The 16,390-nt window shown below is 45.7% G+C and overlaps 2 protein-coding genes across 4 annotated transcripts in view; one reads left to right on the top strand and one right to left on the bottom strand.

Annotated features, from left to right (window-relative positions):
- Positions 1-4,018, bottom strand: part of LOC139413874 (integrin alpha-7-like) — a 66,303-nt gene extending 62,285 nt beyond the window's left edge. For all 3 annotated transcript variants that reach the window (XM_071161706.1, XM_071161707.1, XM_071161705.1), the window contains exons 1-2: positions 3,851-4,018; positions 3,433-3,765 (exon numbers count right to left, since the gene is read on the bottom strand). In XM_071161706.1, coding sequence (XP_071017807.1) covers positions 3,433-3,644 — 212 coding nt within the window. In that variant the 5' untranslated portion in view covers positions 3,645-3,765; positions 3,851-4,018. The remainder of the gene's footprint in view (positions 1-3,432; positions 3,766-3,850) is intronic.
- The window catches only part of LOC139413878 (biogenesis of lysosome-related organelles complex 1 subunit 1-like), a 127,262-nt gene that overhangs the window by 98,886 nt on the left and 11,986 nt on the right, over positions 1-16,390 (top strand). The window lies entirely within an intron of this gene.

A 16,390-nucleotide genomic window follows, 5' to 3' on the forward strand; every position in this document is an offset into this window, starting at 1 on the left:
TTAATAAACTCACTGTCTTGAGACTAAAGAAATACCAAAGTAGTACTACTAATGGCTCTATATTGAAAATACTGTGATTGAAAAAAATATTTTCAGAGATAATTATTATTATTTATTCTTTAAATGTCATCTATAATCATGTCTACACACTTTCTACTTGTTTTAAAGTAATTTGAGTTCAGACTGTAGTATTTCTGCATACATTATTATTATTATTTTTACTCAGACACCCATGACTCACTCAAAACCTCCCTCGACCCAAATGTTGGTCGCGACCCACCAGTTGAGAATCGCTGCTGTAAAGGATCTTATGCCTTGGTAACATGGTAACATATGCACCTACTTTCAAAGAAGGTTAACCTAAAAGTATGTTTCCGGGGCTTAATCAAAAACCTCAAAATGATACTGTTCAGTGAGAGAAAACAAGAGCGAGGTGAGCACATGGTGATCTCGGGGTGAGCACATGGTGATCTCGGGGTGAGCACATGGTGATCTCGGGGTGAGCACATGGTGATCTCGGGGTGAGCACATCGTGATGGCACAGTTACTGGCATCAACAGGGTTGCTTCCTAATCTTAGCTACTGGAACCAGGTTTGCTAGCTCATAACATTCAAGGAAGATTCACAGCATATCAGCTCTCCATGAAATAATGGTTAAAATAAGGTCCAGGAAAGAGATGCTATTGGCCAATACGTGGCGGTGCCGGCCAGTGGGGACGACACTCGATGACCGAAGCCTGCCCGGATCCTGGCTTCCCGCCACTGTCTGTGAGTGCTGACGTTTGGCTGAAGTTATCCCTCTAACGGTCCTCATGGCGTGCTGGCCGACAGGTCGACTCCACTAAGAGTAAAATAAGCGTCCGGCTGCTAAACCCGGACCTGCTAAACAGGACCTGTAGTAAATTAACACTGACTTCAACACGTACAAGACTACCAAGCGTCTTGTTCAGAGTCAGCTCTACTGATAGAAGAGCAACACCTACAAATGGACTTCTTGTCTGTATATTTGAATGTGGACAGGTTCTAGTAAATGAACAGTGACTACAAACACCAGACTGTTTAGATCTACAGAGAGAACAGAAAACACTGGGGGGAAAAAGGCAACTCAAACAGTTTGCAGGATACAATAATAACAACCAGCAAGGAATTGGAATGATTGATCAGCTCTTGCTGATGGGAAGAATACTGGAGGTATAACATGAGTAACTATACTGAACAACAATTGCAAGTAGGTCATGTAATGAATGACTCATTCTAAAGACTGCTTCATTCTATATCTGTGCTACTGCAGAACAGAGAAATAAGACTACTTCCTTCCTTTGCAGAAAGACACTGAGAGACACGTAAACATTTAAGGCAGAGCTGACTCAGAGCAGACTCAGAGCAGACTCAGAGCAGACTCAGAGCAGACTCAGAGCTGACTCAGAGCTGACTCAGAGCTGACTCAGAGCTGACTCAGAGCTGACTCAGAGCTGACTCAGAGCTGACTCAGAGCTTACTCCGTGCTGATTCAGAGCTGACTCAGAGCTGACTCAGAGCTGACTCAGTGCTGACTCAGTGCTGACTCAGAGCTGGCGGATGTGCTGCTGTCTTATAGTGTTCCAGAGACCAATAACAACCTCCTGTCACACACACAATCCACTACTCCTCCTGCCACACACACAATCCACTACTCCTCCTGCCACACACACAATCCACTACTCCTCCTGCCACACACACAATCCACTACTCCTCCTGCCATACACACAATCCACTACTCCTCCTGCCACACACACAATCCACTACTCCTCCCGCCACACACACACAATCCACTACTTCTCCTGCCACACACACAATCCACTACTCCTCCTGCCACACACACAATCCACTACTTCTCCTGCCACACACACAATCCACTACTCCTCCCGCCACAAACACACAATCCACTACTCCTCCTGCCACACACACACAATCCACGACTCCTCCTGCCACACAGACATTCTACTACTCCTCCTGCCACACACACAATCCACTACTCCTCCTGCCACACACACATTCCACTACTCCTCCTGCCACACACACACAATCCACTACTCCTCCCGCCACACACAATCCACTACTCCTCCTGCCACACACACACAATCCACTACTCCTCCTGCCACACACGCAATCCACTACTCCTCCTGCCACACACACAATCCACTACTCCTCCCGCCAAACACACACAATCCCACAATCCACTACTCCTCCCACCACACACACCATCATAAACTACTGTAGCATGTCTGTCCACTGCTAAACTGCATTAGTAAAATCACTCTCTCTCGACTCCAGATCTATGTTCTGTACAAGCATGCAGGCACACACACACACGCATGCACACACACACACACACACGCGTGCATGCACCCACCCACACACAAACACAAACACACACCACCCCTACACTACCGCTGCATATCTGTCCAGAACTGCAATAGTAAAATGTGAGTAAAATCCATCCACCCTCTCTCTCTCCCCCTCTTTTCCTCTCTCCCTCTCCTCTGTATCTCTCTCTCCCTCTCTCTCCCTCTCTCTCTCCCTCTCCTCCCTCCCTCCTTCCCTCTCCTCCCTCTCTCCTTCCCTCTCCTCCCTCTCTCTCTCTCCCTCTTTTCCTCTCTCCCTCTCCTCCGTATCTCTCTCTCGCCCTCTCCTCCCTCCCTCCTTCCCTCTCTCCTTCCCTCTCTCCTTCCCTCTCCTCCCTCTCTCTCTCTCTCCCCCCTCTCTCTCTGTCCCTCTCCCTTTCTCCCTTTCTCTCCCTTTCTCACTCCCTCTTTCAATCTCTCCCACTCTACCTCTTTCCGTATCTCCCCCCCATCTCTCTCTCGCTCCCTCTTTCCCTCTGTCCCTCTCCCTCTCCCTCTCTCCCTCTCCTCCTGATCTATCTGCTGATTCAGCTATACAGTCAGTCTCACCCTGCACCCCATCCAACTCACTGTAAATCACATGGCAGTGGGACCATTAAATTAGCTACAGGGTGCCCTCTCTGCATGCACACACACACACACACACACACGAACACACGCACACACACACGCACACGCACACGCACACGCACACGCACACGCACACACACACACACACACACACACACACACACACACACACACACACACACACACACACACACACACAACCATAATGAAACTACTGCTCCCAGTGCAGTGCTTCTAAATACATCATCATGGATTAAATGTTATCAATACCTGAATGACTGAATCCAAGGACTGCATGATACAATCAGTGCAATGTAGAAATGCTGACTAGAGTAACTGTTTCAACTCCACTCAATCAGTATGGTCCACTGTTAGTGCCCCCCCCCCCCCCCCGATGGAGAGCATTTGGCTTAGCGTACCCATAAAATCACACACAGATAGAGACACATGCAACGCAGCCGGCCAGCCACTGACTTACCAACTGTGTGGTTCTGGTGTGAGTTGCTGGTGAAGCGCTAAAGAGAATCCAAAAAAGCTTCCGGTCTCCCCCTCCTTGGTCAGAGTCATGCTAGTATCCAGGTTGAACCCTGCAACAGTCAGGAAATAGACGGAGAGAAGGAGAGAATGGAGGACGAGACACCGGCGCTGTAAAAGAGAGACCGAGAATCCATGTCTCAGATGTGGTGCCATAGTCCTGGAGAATGAGCAGGTTCCTCAGCAGAGCAGGTTCCTCAGCAGAGCGGGTCCCTCAGCAGAGCAGGTTCCTCAGCAGAGCGGGTCCCTCAGCAGAGCGGGTCCCTCAGCAGAGCAGGTTACTCAGCAGAGCGGGTCCCTCAGCAGAGCAGGTTCCTCAGCAGAGCGGGTCCCTCAGCAGAGCAGGTTCCTCAGCAGAGCAGGTTACTCAGCAGAGCGGGTCCCTCAGCAGAGCAGGTTCCTCAGCAGAGCAGGTCCCTCTTAGCAGAACAGAGCAGAACAGCCCCTGTTCAGTTACAGATTAACAAAGAGTTCAATATTCCCTGTGTTTTAATTTAATGCTGAGTGGAGGAAGAAAAAGGATAAGTGCTGCTTGACTCTCCTCTTCTGGCTCGGTTGATATTTCCCTTGTTTCCTTTTCTCACTCTCTTTCTGTTCTCTCCTCCTACGTCTTCTGCTGTCAGTCTGCAGGAGCAGCCTGAGAAAATGTGGCTGCGTGAGCCAGCTTGTGTGTGAGAGAGTGTGTGTGAGAGAGTGTGTGTGGTGTGCAGTGTGTATACCTCCCCCTCCTCTGCTGTGTGACTGAGAGAGACAGAGGACAAGTGCCTTGAATAGCCCGCTCACTCCTCCCCCCTCCTCTACTCATTCAATCTCTCTCTCTCTCTCTCTCTCTCTCTCTCTCTCTCTCTCTCTCTCTCTCTCTCTCTCTCTCTCTCTCAGCTGACATCAACACTCAAGGGACTGCTGCCAAAATACCAGGCAAGGTTGTCAAGATACTTGGACCCAATTGAATCAGAAAATAATGAAAAGAAAGCAGCCATTTTTATTTATCTGTTAAACTCACAGTGTCCAAAAGGAATCCATCCCCTTCAGTAAATGGAACAGGTGCTTGGATATCTGAAAAGAAGACAAGAGGAACATGGTCAATAGTTCTGGCAGGAGAACACGGTGAACTTAAGCTCTTCTTCTTTTCTTCTTCTCTGAACAAAAAAAAAAGAAAACATGAAATGTAGACCTTGAATCCTTTAATTAAACTTCCAGTAATCCAACATTTTTAAAAACAATGGGAAAATGTCATTTCTAAAATATTGAAATTGAAAATAGCTGTTAGCTGCTAGAGTAACAGGGTGCTCAATAATGCTCTAAAGATTATTTTTCTTTCAGAGAACCTGTATGGAATCTGGGCAGGAGTCCAATAACTTGCAGTGATCTGGAATGAACCTCCCAGACAATGGAACACGGTAATGTGCACAGTGACCCAGGAAACCTAAGGACAAACCTGTGAGGGGATCAAACGGAGAGTGACAGAGGTATATGTGCTGTGGCAGGAAAATGTGACCAGAGTTCGGAGTAACATAATTGAGAAAATTGAAGACATTGAGTAGAGTACATCAAATAAAAAATATCTAACCTGAGTAGAGTAGAGTAAATTACCATAGGCTTGTTTTTTTCTTTAAATCTAAATTACTGTTGAACACCAGACTAATAAACTTCCTTGACATAAAACGTATTTGTCATATTTTAACAGACAACAACACTAGACTGTGACGCAATGTGACTTCCCATAGCCTGGCTAAAAGCTACCGTCTTAGATTACACTGTGCCCACCCATGGTCTGCCACACCAAAGTCCCATGTCTCGTCAGTCATGCCCTCACAGCATTGTCCACATTGTGGAAACTTTGTACCAGCCCGGTCACAGCTGTTCTGGACCAGCTGATTCCTGTCCTCCTGTCACTGTGTTTCTATACATCTGAGTCCCATATTACACCCTATTGTCAACATGGGGCAGTACGTTTGGTCAAATTTTGTGCACTATGTAGGGAATAGGGTGCAATTTGGGACGGAGCCTACAGCTGTCTTGAGGTTACGTATACTCCCTCTGAGGCTAGTTAGTCACCTTCTTCTGATACCTTCTCACACCTTTGGCTTTACACAAACACCCACATGAAATACTGGGTTTAAGAATTGTTCATATGTATCGTAAAAACTGTATTGATATCGACAACAATCGGCTAAGTGAGAAAGCGTGCCCATGTCAAAACGAACCCATGTAACAAAAGGGGGAAATCTTCATAATTATTATTTTATTATTATTTTTAAATCAAGATCTATAATTTCCTCAGCTGAATATGAGCTGCATTTATGTGTCATAGACTACAGTGGTAAATGTAGTACTCACTGATGATTCACTGGGTGTTCTGGATCAGTCATAGATGTTTACCCTCAGTCAGCTCTCAGCCCTGAGATCATCGTTCTCATGTGAACTGCTTGGCATCACAGAGGAACTCCCACATAGCAGAATAAAGCAAGCCAAGCATGGGGGTCCTAGCCTGCACAAAACGAGCAGCTGGCTGGCTATGGTAGCTACATGGCTTGGCTGCTGCTCTTGTTGCCCTCTTCTGCCCTGAGGTGGTGTAGGAGGGAAGTAAACAGACCTGTATGAGAGCATATCAAGGCTATGTCTACAGATAAAGTAGGTCTCCCTGTAATGCAGGTAGAAGGTAAAAAGTTATTTCTTTATACACTTACACAGTTTAAACAGTAGCTATAGACTTACCGGGGCTGCATGTCTCTTCAATCCATACAGTATATCACACCATGATCTTATGTGCACTTAGATCAAACATTTTATGTACAGTTGAAGTCGGAAGTCGGAAGTCATTAAAACTCATTTTTCAACCACTCCACACATTTCTTGTTAACAAACTATAGTTTTGGCAAGTCGGTTAGGACATCTACTTTGTGCATGACACAAGTAATTTTTCCAACAATTGTTTACAGACAGATTATTTCACTTAAAATGCACTGTATCACAATTCCAGTGAGTCAGAAGTTTACATACACTATGTTGACTGTGCCTTTAAACAGTTGGAAAATTCCAGAAAATTATGTCATGGCTTTAGAAGCTTCTGATAGGCTAACTTACATCATTTGAGTCAATTGGAGGTGTACCTGTAAATGTATTTCAAGGCCTACCTTCAAACTCAGTGCCATCATGGGAAAATCAAAAGAAATCAGCCAAGACCTCAGAAAAAAATTGTAGACCTCCACAAGTCTGGGTCATCCTTGGAAACAATTTCCAAACGTCTGAAGGTACCACGTTCATCTGTACAAACAATAGTACGCAAGTACAAACACCATGGGACCACATAGCCATCATACTGCTCAGGAAGGAGACGCGTTCTGTCTCCTAGAGATGAACGTACTTTGGTGCGAAAAGTGCAAATCACTTTTCGCACCAAACAAAAATAGAACTGTTTGGCCATATGGACCATGGTTATGTTCGGAGGAAAAAGGGAGAGGCTTGCAAGCCGAAGAACACCATCCCAACCGTGAAGCGCGGGGGTGGTAGCATCATGTTCTCGGGCTGCTTTGCTGCAGGAGTGACTGGTGCACTTCACAAAATAGATGGCTCATGAGGAAGGAACATTATGTGGATATATTGAAGCAGCATCTCAAGACAACAGTCAGGAAGTTAAAGCTTGGTTGCAAATGGGTCTTCCAAATGGACAATGTATACAATGCATATTATTGATACCCAAGCATACTTTCAGTTGTGGCAAATGGCTTAAGGACAACAAAGTCAAGGTAGTATTGGAGTGGCCATCACAAAGCCCTGACCTCAAATTTGAGGGCAGAACTGAAAAAGCGTGTGGGAGCAAGGAGGTCTACAAACCTGACTCAATTACACCAGCTCTGTCAGGAGAAATGGGCCAAAATTCACCCGACTTATTGTGGGAAGCTTGTGGAAGGCTACCTGAAACGTTTGACCCAAGTTGAACAATTTAAAGGCAATGCTACCAAATACTAATTGAGTGTATGTAAACTTCTGACCCCCTGGGAATGTGATGAAAGAAATAAAAGCTTAAATAAATAATTCTCTCTACTATTATTCTGACATTTCACATTCTTAAAATAAAGTGGTGATGCTAACTGACATAAAAAAAAAGGGAATTTTAACTTGGATTAAAATGTCAGGAATTGTGAAAACTGAGTTTTAATGTATTTGGCTAAGGCTCCACACCCCTATCACTCCTACATATCATGGAAATTACTGTGCTGTAGTTCATGTAGGGAGTGTATTGTCTCTGAGGAAAAGAGGGTTCCAACCCAAAACAGAGGCCCTATCTACGATCACATTCCTGCACCCACATAGTGCTTCTCTGGACCACTGAGACAGTTGTAGCCATAATACCTCCATCTATTTATGTTGCCAAGTGAGCTCCAAAATGCAGCAGTGACACACCTTAGGAATTATAAACGCAATTCACTATGAGTGATGAGAGGGTGTTTCAGACATAATTACGTACTATACTGTGGCTGTATTTATTTTATTTTTTTTCGCAACGGGAGAGTTCAACCATCATTGGTTGATTAAGTCTGTTGTCTGATCTAAAAATGAATGGTATCGTATTTCTGTAGCAATTATTGTGGCCTTTGTGTTTCACCGACATCCACAATCATTCACCTATCTGCCAGGGCATTGCAGGATATCTAAGTTTCCCTGGTGTTGAAAAGACTACAGCCCAACGGGAGCCCTAAATCCTTCTTCCCACTTTTCAAAATGGTGAGCGGTGCTAGTTTTGTCACGCCCTGACCTTAGAGAGCCTTTTTATTTCTCTATTTGGTTAGGTCAGGGTGTGATTTGGGTGGGCATTCTAGTTTTTCTATTTCTTTGTTGGCCGGGTATGGTTCCCAATCAGAGGAAGCTGTCTCTGATTGGGGATCATACTTAGGCAGCCTTTTTTTCCCACCTTTAGTTGTGGGATCTTGTTTGTGTTCTGCATTGCATATAGCGTCACGGTCGGTTGTAGTTCATCTAATAAAATGATGTACGCTTACCACGCTGCACCTTGGTCTAATTCTTCCATCAACGAACGTGACAAGTTTACAGGTTCACAGGAGCTATGTTACCGTGTGCTGTCTATCCGAGACTGCTAAATAATTAGCAATGGCTGTTTCTAATGATTCCTCTTTTCAAGAAGAGCAGGATGACGAAACAGGACACTGGAGGTTAAATTACAAACAAGTAAGTTGTTTTGCTCCGGGTAGCTAGCTAGCAATATAAGCTCTCTTTTAACCGAGGCAGTCTTGTACAGTGCAGTACAATTTAGTGATTGATTCGGCCATAACGGGGCCAAGATAGCCAAGTTTAGCTAGCTTGCTATGTTGTTCGCTATACCTAAAATGTACTCTAGTGTAAATCTATAGCTAACTAGCCTAGCTAGCCTAAATGCCTCTCATTAGGAGCAAAACTGGTTAAATATATTGATGATGATGGTGGAGAGTAAAGGAATGACTTTGGCTTTATGACTCATAATCTTGAAGTAACTATACCTTTGTGTTGTCGCTAGCCAGCTAAAGTGTGTCCGAGGCTTGTCAAAGGTTTTTTGATACATTTATTCTTCTGGAACTATAACCATTTTTAAACGTTCATAAAAGCTCCATAGGCTTGAATGGGAAGTATTTGCATTTACCATTGCTCTTACACCGTTTATGCAATATACACCTAACCAACATTGACAGACTGACTCAATGTAGATTGCTTGTCAAAAGATTGTTGATGCTGTTAGTACTTTTTTGAATGATAACAGTTTTAAATTTGCATTAAAGCTATACAGACTTCAACGGCAAAATCTGGATTCACCACTGCTCTTGATCCGTTTCAGCTACAAACATCAACCCAATGTTGACATGTGCCAACTGACTCAACTTAGATGGCTTCAACAATAGCTTTTTGCTACCATTCCTACTTCATAAACTAGACAGCTTTGTTGTATCCCCATTCATTTCAATGACAGAATGCAGGCTTCACATTCAAAAAACCAAAATCACTGCCACAAAACGTTCCTGAATGTTCAAACTAAAATATATAGAGAGATATAGAGAGCTTAAACACACATTCTATGGCTTATTCTATGATGATATAGAACTCACTCTAGCCTACTATACAAACCCACTTTAATAACCCCACACCTACAGTATAAACCACCCCAAAATAAGTAACTTTAACAAAAGCCTATGGAAACCCTATTACTACCATTACTCTACTGCCATCACTACTAGTACTATTTCACAACCATAAATACTGTACTTCAAGACTAGCAAGCACACCATATTTCCTTCAATAAATGTCATTTTCTAGTTATTATTTATCTGTTATTACAGAAAACATGAAGAAACCAATCTGGGAGTCCTGGCATCGAGACATTGGCCTAATGTTTCTTTTCAGCTGTCCAATGAGTGTAAATAAACCACATGTAGTGTCAATCCCTTTTAAATAAAAGATACAGTATTCCAATATCCCTGTTCTGGGCATATCGATTTACATAGCTCATACTGTATATAAAATCAATAATGGACAAAAACTCCATCCTTTTAAAAGGTCCCGAACAGTCATTGTGTTTCTCATGTAAAATAGCCTTTTGAGTGACTAAATTATCTGACAGAATATATTGGGGATAGAAATGCTATAAAATCTCTGAAGGCTAACTACCAGGAAGTTTGAAAAGACAGGTGGGCAGGGAGCTTACATTCATGAGCTCGCCTTGACTGACAGCTCTTTGAAATGCCTATGTCAAGCAACTTGGATGCAGTGTTGCAGTAAAATAATCAAAAGCAAATCTGGTAATACACAAAGCGACTCAAACAACATTAAAATTGCATCAATAAATGTCATTTAAAAAAAAAAAAAATTATAATGGAATGTCTCTTGTGATTGTGAATGTCTCTTGTGAATGTCTCTTGTGATTGTGAATGTCTCTTGTGAATGTCTCTTGTGATGCGGTTCACTGACGGATGTGTTGACAACTGCATCAGAGTTTTGAACGACACTTTCCCTCCTTTTGTTCAATGCTGGCTGAAAATCTAGCTAGTCATTAACTAGCTAACACCAGACACAGATGAAAGGGGGAAACATGTAAATATCTTTGCCATAGATGAATAGTGTAAACTTTGAGTCATATATGCTGACACCCTACAGTCAAAGTTCGGCACCAGTAGAGTAGCTATCTAGCTAAATAAACCCTGCCCCTCTGCAAACATACCTTGTCCAATGTTGGTTACAAGACGGTACTTATTTAAATTAGGTAAGAGAATATCATGTTACCATTGTTGTGTCCCCTTAATAATCCCGCCTCCTGAATCCAAGTGTTTGATATGGGGGAGGGGACCAGTAACTTTAGGATCAAACTTTATCAATGTTGAAGCAACAATATCTTTCAATTTCATGGAAAAACATGATTTTGTCTATTCGTGACTTTACAAAAAGAATGGTAACCTTTCCAAAAGATGCTAAGAAGGAAAACAAAGAGATGGAAGGAATTGCAAGTCAGTGGGCTTGAGAACAGTTTGAAAATATCTTGGCAGCTTTGGGCTCAGAGCCCAGAATGTGTGAACAAAGCACAGTAGGGGTGGTAGAGGATGAACAATAGTTGATAGCTGGTCGAGGTGTACACAGACTAGAGACTATAGAGCTATCAGTCAGATCTGCAGGGACACCCTGTGTGTGTGCGAGTGCGTGCGTACGTGCGTGTGTGTGTGCGTGCGACACCGTCACCCAACAACCAAACACAAGAACTCATTAGCAGTCTAGGCCACACTCACTTCAAGGAGAAAGCTTATTTTAGATGGTAGCCAGTACTTAAAGCCAGGGTCATTATTTCCTGTTCCCCTCTTTATCCCTGTTCCCCTCTTTATCCCCACCTCTCCACCACTGCAGTCAGCAATATCACTGTATTGATTAATACTAATGGTTGAGGCAGGAAATAGAAGGTGGAGGAGGTGGATCCTGTATATCAGAGATACTTGCAATCCATGTGATCTCGAACTGTTCAAATCCCTCTTGTTGGCAGAGAGAACATTTTGCGTTTTTTAAAGCACATTTCCTGTAATTCTACATATTTTGGCACATATTATGTGCGTTCTTATGCCGTTCTGCCAGCCAGTTGCATCAAGAATGAAGGTAAGACCCAAGTACAGACTGTGTGAACTAACAATGTTTATTGTAACAACAGGGGCAGGCAAGTGACCGGTCAAGGCAGGCAGGGGTCGGAGCAAAGGTACAGGATGGTGGGCAGGGGTAGGAGCAAAGGTACAGGATGGCAGGCAGGGGTCGGAGCAAAGGTACAGGATGGCGGGCAGGGGTCGGAGCAAAGGTACAGGATGGTGGGCAGGGGTCGGAGCAAAGGTACAGGATGGCAGGCAGGGGTAGGAGCAAAGGTACAGGATGGCAGGCAGGGGTCGGAGCAAAGGTACAGGATGGCGGGCAGGGGTCGGAGCAAAGGTACAGGATGGCGGGCAGGGGTAGGAGCAAAGGTACAGGATGGCAGACAGGGGTCGGAGCAAAGGTACAGGATGGCAGGCAGGGGTAGGAGCAAAGGTACAGGATGGCGGGCAGGTGTAGGAGCAAAGGTACAGGATGGCAGTCAGGGGTCGGAGCAAAGGTACAGGATGGTGGGCAGGGGTAGGAGCAAAGGTACAGGATGGCAGGCAGGGGTCGGAGCAAAGGTACAGGATGGCGGGCAGGGGTAGGAGCAAAGGTACAGGATGGCAGGCAGGGGTCGGAGCAAAGGTACAGGATGGCGGGCAGGGGTCGGAGCAAAGGTACAGGATGGTGGGCAAGGGTAGGAGCAAAGGTACAGGATGGCAGACAGGGGTCGGAGCAAAGGTACAGGATGGCAGGCAGGGGTAGGAGCAAAGGTACAGGATGGCGGGCAGGTGTAGGAGCAAAGGTACAGGATGGCAGGCAGGGGTCGGAGCAAAGGTACAGGATGGCAGGCAGGGGTAGGAGCAAAGGTACAGGATGGCAGGCAGGCTCAGGGTCAAGCAGAGTGGTCAGGCAGGTGGGCTCAGAATCAGGAGGGCGAGAAAAGAGAAACTCGAAAAGGTAGGCGCTGAGACACAAAACACAGCTGGTAGACTTAAACAAACAAGACAAACTGGCACACACAGACAGAAAACACAGGTATAAATACCCAGGGGATAGTGGGGAAGATGGGTGACACCTGGAGGGGGGTGGAGACAAGCACAAGGACAGGTGAAGCAGATCAGGGCGTGACAAGTTGAGTATGGGGGCTGTATGGGAATAGGATTACAGATAAGCACATCATGGTATTATGACTGGGTGGTGTCCCAGTCACGGTGTCCCTTGAATGAAACACATGTGATTTCTTTACTTTTTGGAAGGCTACAGTGGGTCTGGATGAACTTAGAGACAACAGTAGTTTTGTCCCTGTCATGTTTCTTTCCTTTCTCTCTGCAGATTTACAGAACAGGGAATACACTGCCTTTTCACAGTCATCACTAGTTTAGTTACCACAGCCACAAAGTCATAAACCCTAACTATTTCTACAATTTAACCTTAACCACACTGCTAACCTTATGCCTAACCCTAACCTCATGCCTAACCTTAAATTAAGACCAAAAAGCTCATTTTAGTTTTCAGAAATGTTTACCACATAGCCACTTTTGACTTGTGTCTGTGGTAACTAGTGGAAACCCTAATTGTATAGGCGGAGGTGCATTCTCCATCATACCTGCTACCAGTCAGAGCACACAAACAATCAATTCAAAAGGTTTTGGGCTAAATCATAGAGAATGATAGAGACCTCTAGCGGCCAAAAGGCTGCATTAGCATGGGCAGCGCCATTGAGGGCTTCCACACAGATTTTCCATTATATTGCCCAGACACTCCATCACTCCATAAAAACATGGAGGGCAGGGCCTCCCAAGTGGCGCAGAGGCCTAAGGCTCTGCGTCACAGTGCTTGAGGCGTCACTACAGACCAGGGTTCGATCCCATGCTGTGCCACAGCCGGCTGTGACTGGGAGACCAATGAGACGGTGCACAATTGGCCCAGCGTCGTCCGGGTTAGGGGAGGGCTTGGCTGGCCGTGATGTCCCTGTCCCATTGCGCTCTAGCGACTCCTAGGCCGGGCGCATGCATGCTAACCTCAGTTGTACGGTGCTTCCTCGGTCATATTGGTGCGGCTTGATTCCAGGTTAAGAGAGCAGTGCGGCTTGGCAGGGTCATGTTTCGGAGGACGCATCGCTCTCGACCTTTGCGTCTCCCGAGTCTGTACGGGAGTTTCAGCTATGGGACAAGACTATAACTTCCAATTGGGGAGAAAAAGTGGTAAAAAATAAATAAATAAATTGAAGGCAGTTGGGAGAAGGAAAGATCAGGTGGGGCCATTCTGCCAATGAGTGCAGATACAAATGTGAACAACCACAACGGGCTAGGGACATCCCTAGCCCGTTGAAATGTAAAATAGGCAGGGTAGGGATGTCCCAAGGATGCTGAAGAGCACTAACAGGCACAACTCTGATATGAAGTATTTTTTTCTCCTTATATCAGTAGGCCTACACAAAACTTATATTCAATCAAGTAAACCTCACGTGCTTCTACACCTGCATTGCTTGTTGTTTGGGGTTTTAGGCTGGGTTTCTGTACAGCACTTTGAGATATCAGCTGATGTACGAAGGGCTATATAAATAAATTTGATTTGACGTAGCAAATAAGCCGTTTAAATTTAGTTTGTTGACCAAATTTGACCTCTGTACAAAAACTCCTCGTTTGGAAAAGCAAAAAAAAATAGAAAACACCACCTGCTGGAGTAGACAGCTTTTGGGCTGAGTTACCCCTCCTCTGAGTTACCCCTCTCTGAGTTACCCCTCTCTGAGTTACCCCTCTCTGAGTTACCCCTCTCTGAGTTACCCCTCCTCTGAGTTACCCCTCTCTGAGTTACCCCTCCTCTGAGTTACCCCTCTCTGAGTTACCCCTCTCTGAGTTACCCCTCTCTGAGTTACCCCTCTCTGAGTTACCCCTCCTCTGAGTTACCCCTCCTCTGAGTTACCCCTCCTCTGAGTTACCCCTCTCTGAGTTACCCCTCCTCTGAGTTACCCCTCTCTGAGTTACCCCTCTCTGAGTTACCCCTCCTCTGAGTTACCCCTCTCTGAGTTACCCCTCCTCTGAGTTACCCCTCTCTGAGTTACCCCTCTCTGAGTTACCCCTCCTCTGAGTTACCCCTCTCTGAGTTACCCCTCCTCTGAGTTACCCCTCTCTGAGTTACCCCTCCTCTGAGTTACCCCTCTCTGAGTTACCCCTCCTCTGAGTTACCCCTCCTCTGAGTTACCCCTCCTCTGAGTTACCCCTCTCTGAGTTACCCCTCTCTGAGTTACCCCTCTCTGAGTTACCCCTCTCTGAGTTACCCCTCTCTGAGTTACCCCTCTCTGAGTTACCCCTCCTCTGAGTTACCCCTCCTCTGAGTTACCCCTCTCTGAGTTACCCCTCTCTGAGTTACCCCTCTCTGAGTTACCCCTCTCTGAGTTACCCCTCCTCTGAGTTACCCCTCTCTGAGTTACCCCTCTCTGAGTTACCCCTCCTCTGAGTTACCCCTCTCTGAGTTACCCCTCTCTGAGTTACCCCTCTCTGAGTTACCCCTCTCTGAGTTACCCCTCCTCTGAGTTACCCCTCCTCTGAGTTACCCTTCTCTGAGTTACCCCTCTCGCTTCGCCTCTTTCTCTCTGGCTGCCATCATTTTAATGTAGAAAACTGGGTGGGACTTCCAACATAATGTCTCTATGTTTTCCAGTCCAACAGCAGTGTGTATCCCTCAAGCCATCTGGGGCATGAACATCCTGTGCCCGTGTGATCCGAGAGCAAACGTCCAGTTGTGGAGACTAAAGCACGTCGATATTTTGAACATCACAGAAATGATTTCCCACCGTGCCCATGATAAAGTTAACTACGTTACTTTAGTTGGCTTCTTGGAGCATAACTTGTATGTAATATAACCTATTCTGGGAGCCTTGTGTGTGTGTGTGTGTGTGTGTGTGTGTGTGTGTGTGTGTGTGTGTGTGTGTGTGTATGAACTATGTGGAATATTCTTGGACCATTGTCTTCCCTGAAAACAGGTACTCACACGAGGAGCAATATGAGTCCACACAATGAAGCAGCAACTGTCCCTTCCAGTGATGCGGAGTTGACCTTGGACCTGGTGGCAGTAAGGATGGTCTTCATGGAGGCGGTAAGAAATAGAAATACTTTGATTATTCAACATAGGGACACAATGACCTCCACCACTCCAGATCCGGTGACCCAAGTCATTGACTCCTGCACATCCATCCCTGTAGCCATTTGAAATGCCTTGATGCCCTCTTCGTTATCTGTCTCCCACTTTACAGACAACAACTGATCGAAGGACCCCTTTTTAGCAGCGACGGAGTAACGCGCTTGGCCCTAACCACTGCTCCATAATTGCTGGCCGTCAACCTCCCTCTCATATTGTGCCAGTTGGGTTTGATGCGCTGTCCAACTTGCCTGCCGTATAGCCTCCTGCTGCTCAGCCGACAGCAACCAAGCCAGGCAGGATGTCTGCATGCCCCAGGTGCGCCTGTTTTTAACCATGCCGGTACAGACAGGGATGACAGGGAGGGTAGTGGTTGTTCTGGCACAGGTTCAAGGAGACATGCCATTCCACTGAACGGAGATAGAGGGTTGTAGTCTTCAGCCAAATATAGGTCCCCCGTTGACTGCACCTGGTTGGGCCACGGCTGGCTTCCTCCAATCACATTCCACATCCGTATGGACGATATTGTGAACTGCCATAATAGGTTGCATGGCTACACTGATAAGCTCCATGGAGGCATTTGTATGTGGCAGAGAGAATCCCCTGGTCACCTATAGAGACCTGCCGAGATGAAGGATGTTACGTGACACATGTCTTTCAATGCCTGACTT

This window comes from Oncorhynchus clarkii, chromosome 7 (assembly GCF_045791955.1).
Source record: "Oncorhynchus clarkii lewisi isolate Uvic-CL-2024 chromosome 7, UVic_Ocla_1.0, whole genome shotgun sequence".
In the NCBI taxonomy this organism is placed as follows: domain Eukaryota; kingdom Metazoa; phylum Chordata; class Actinopteri; order Salmoniformes; family Salmonidae; genus Oncorhynchus; species Oncorhynchus clarkii.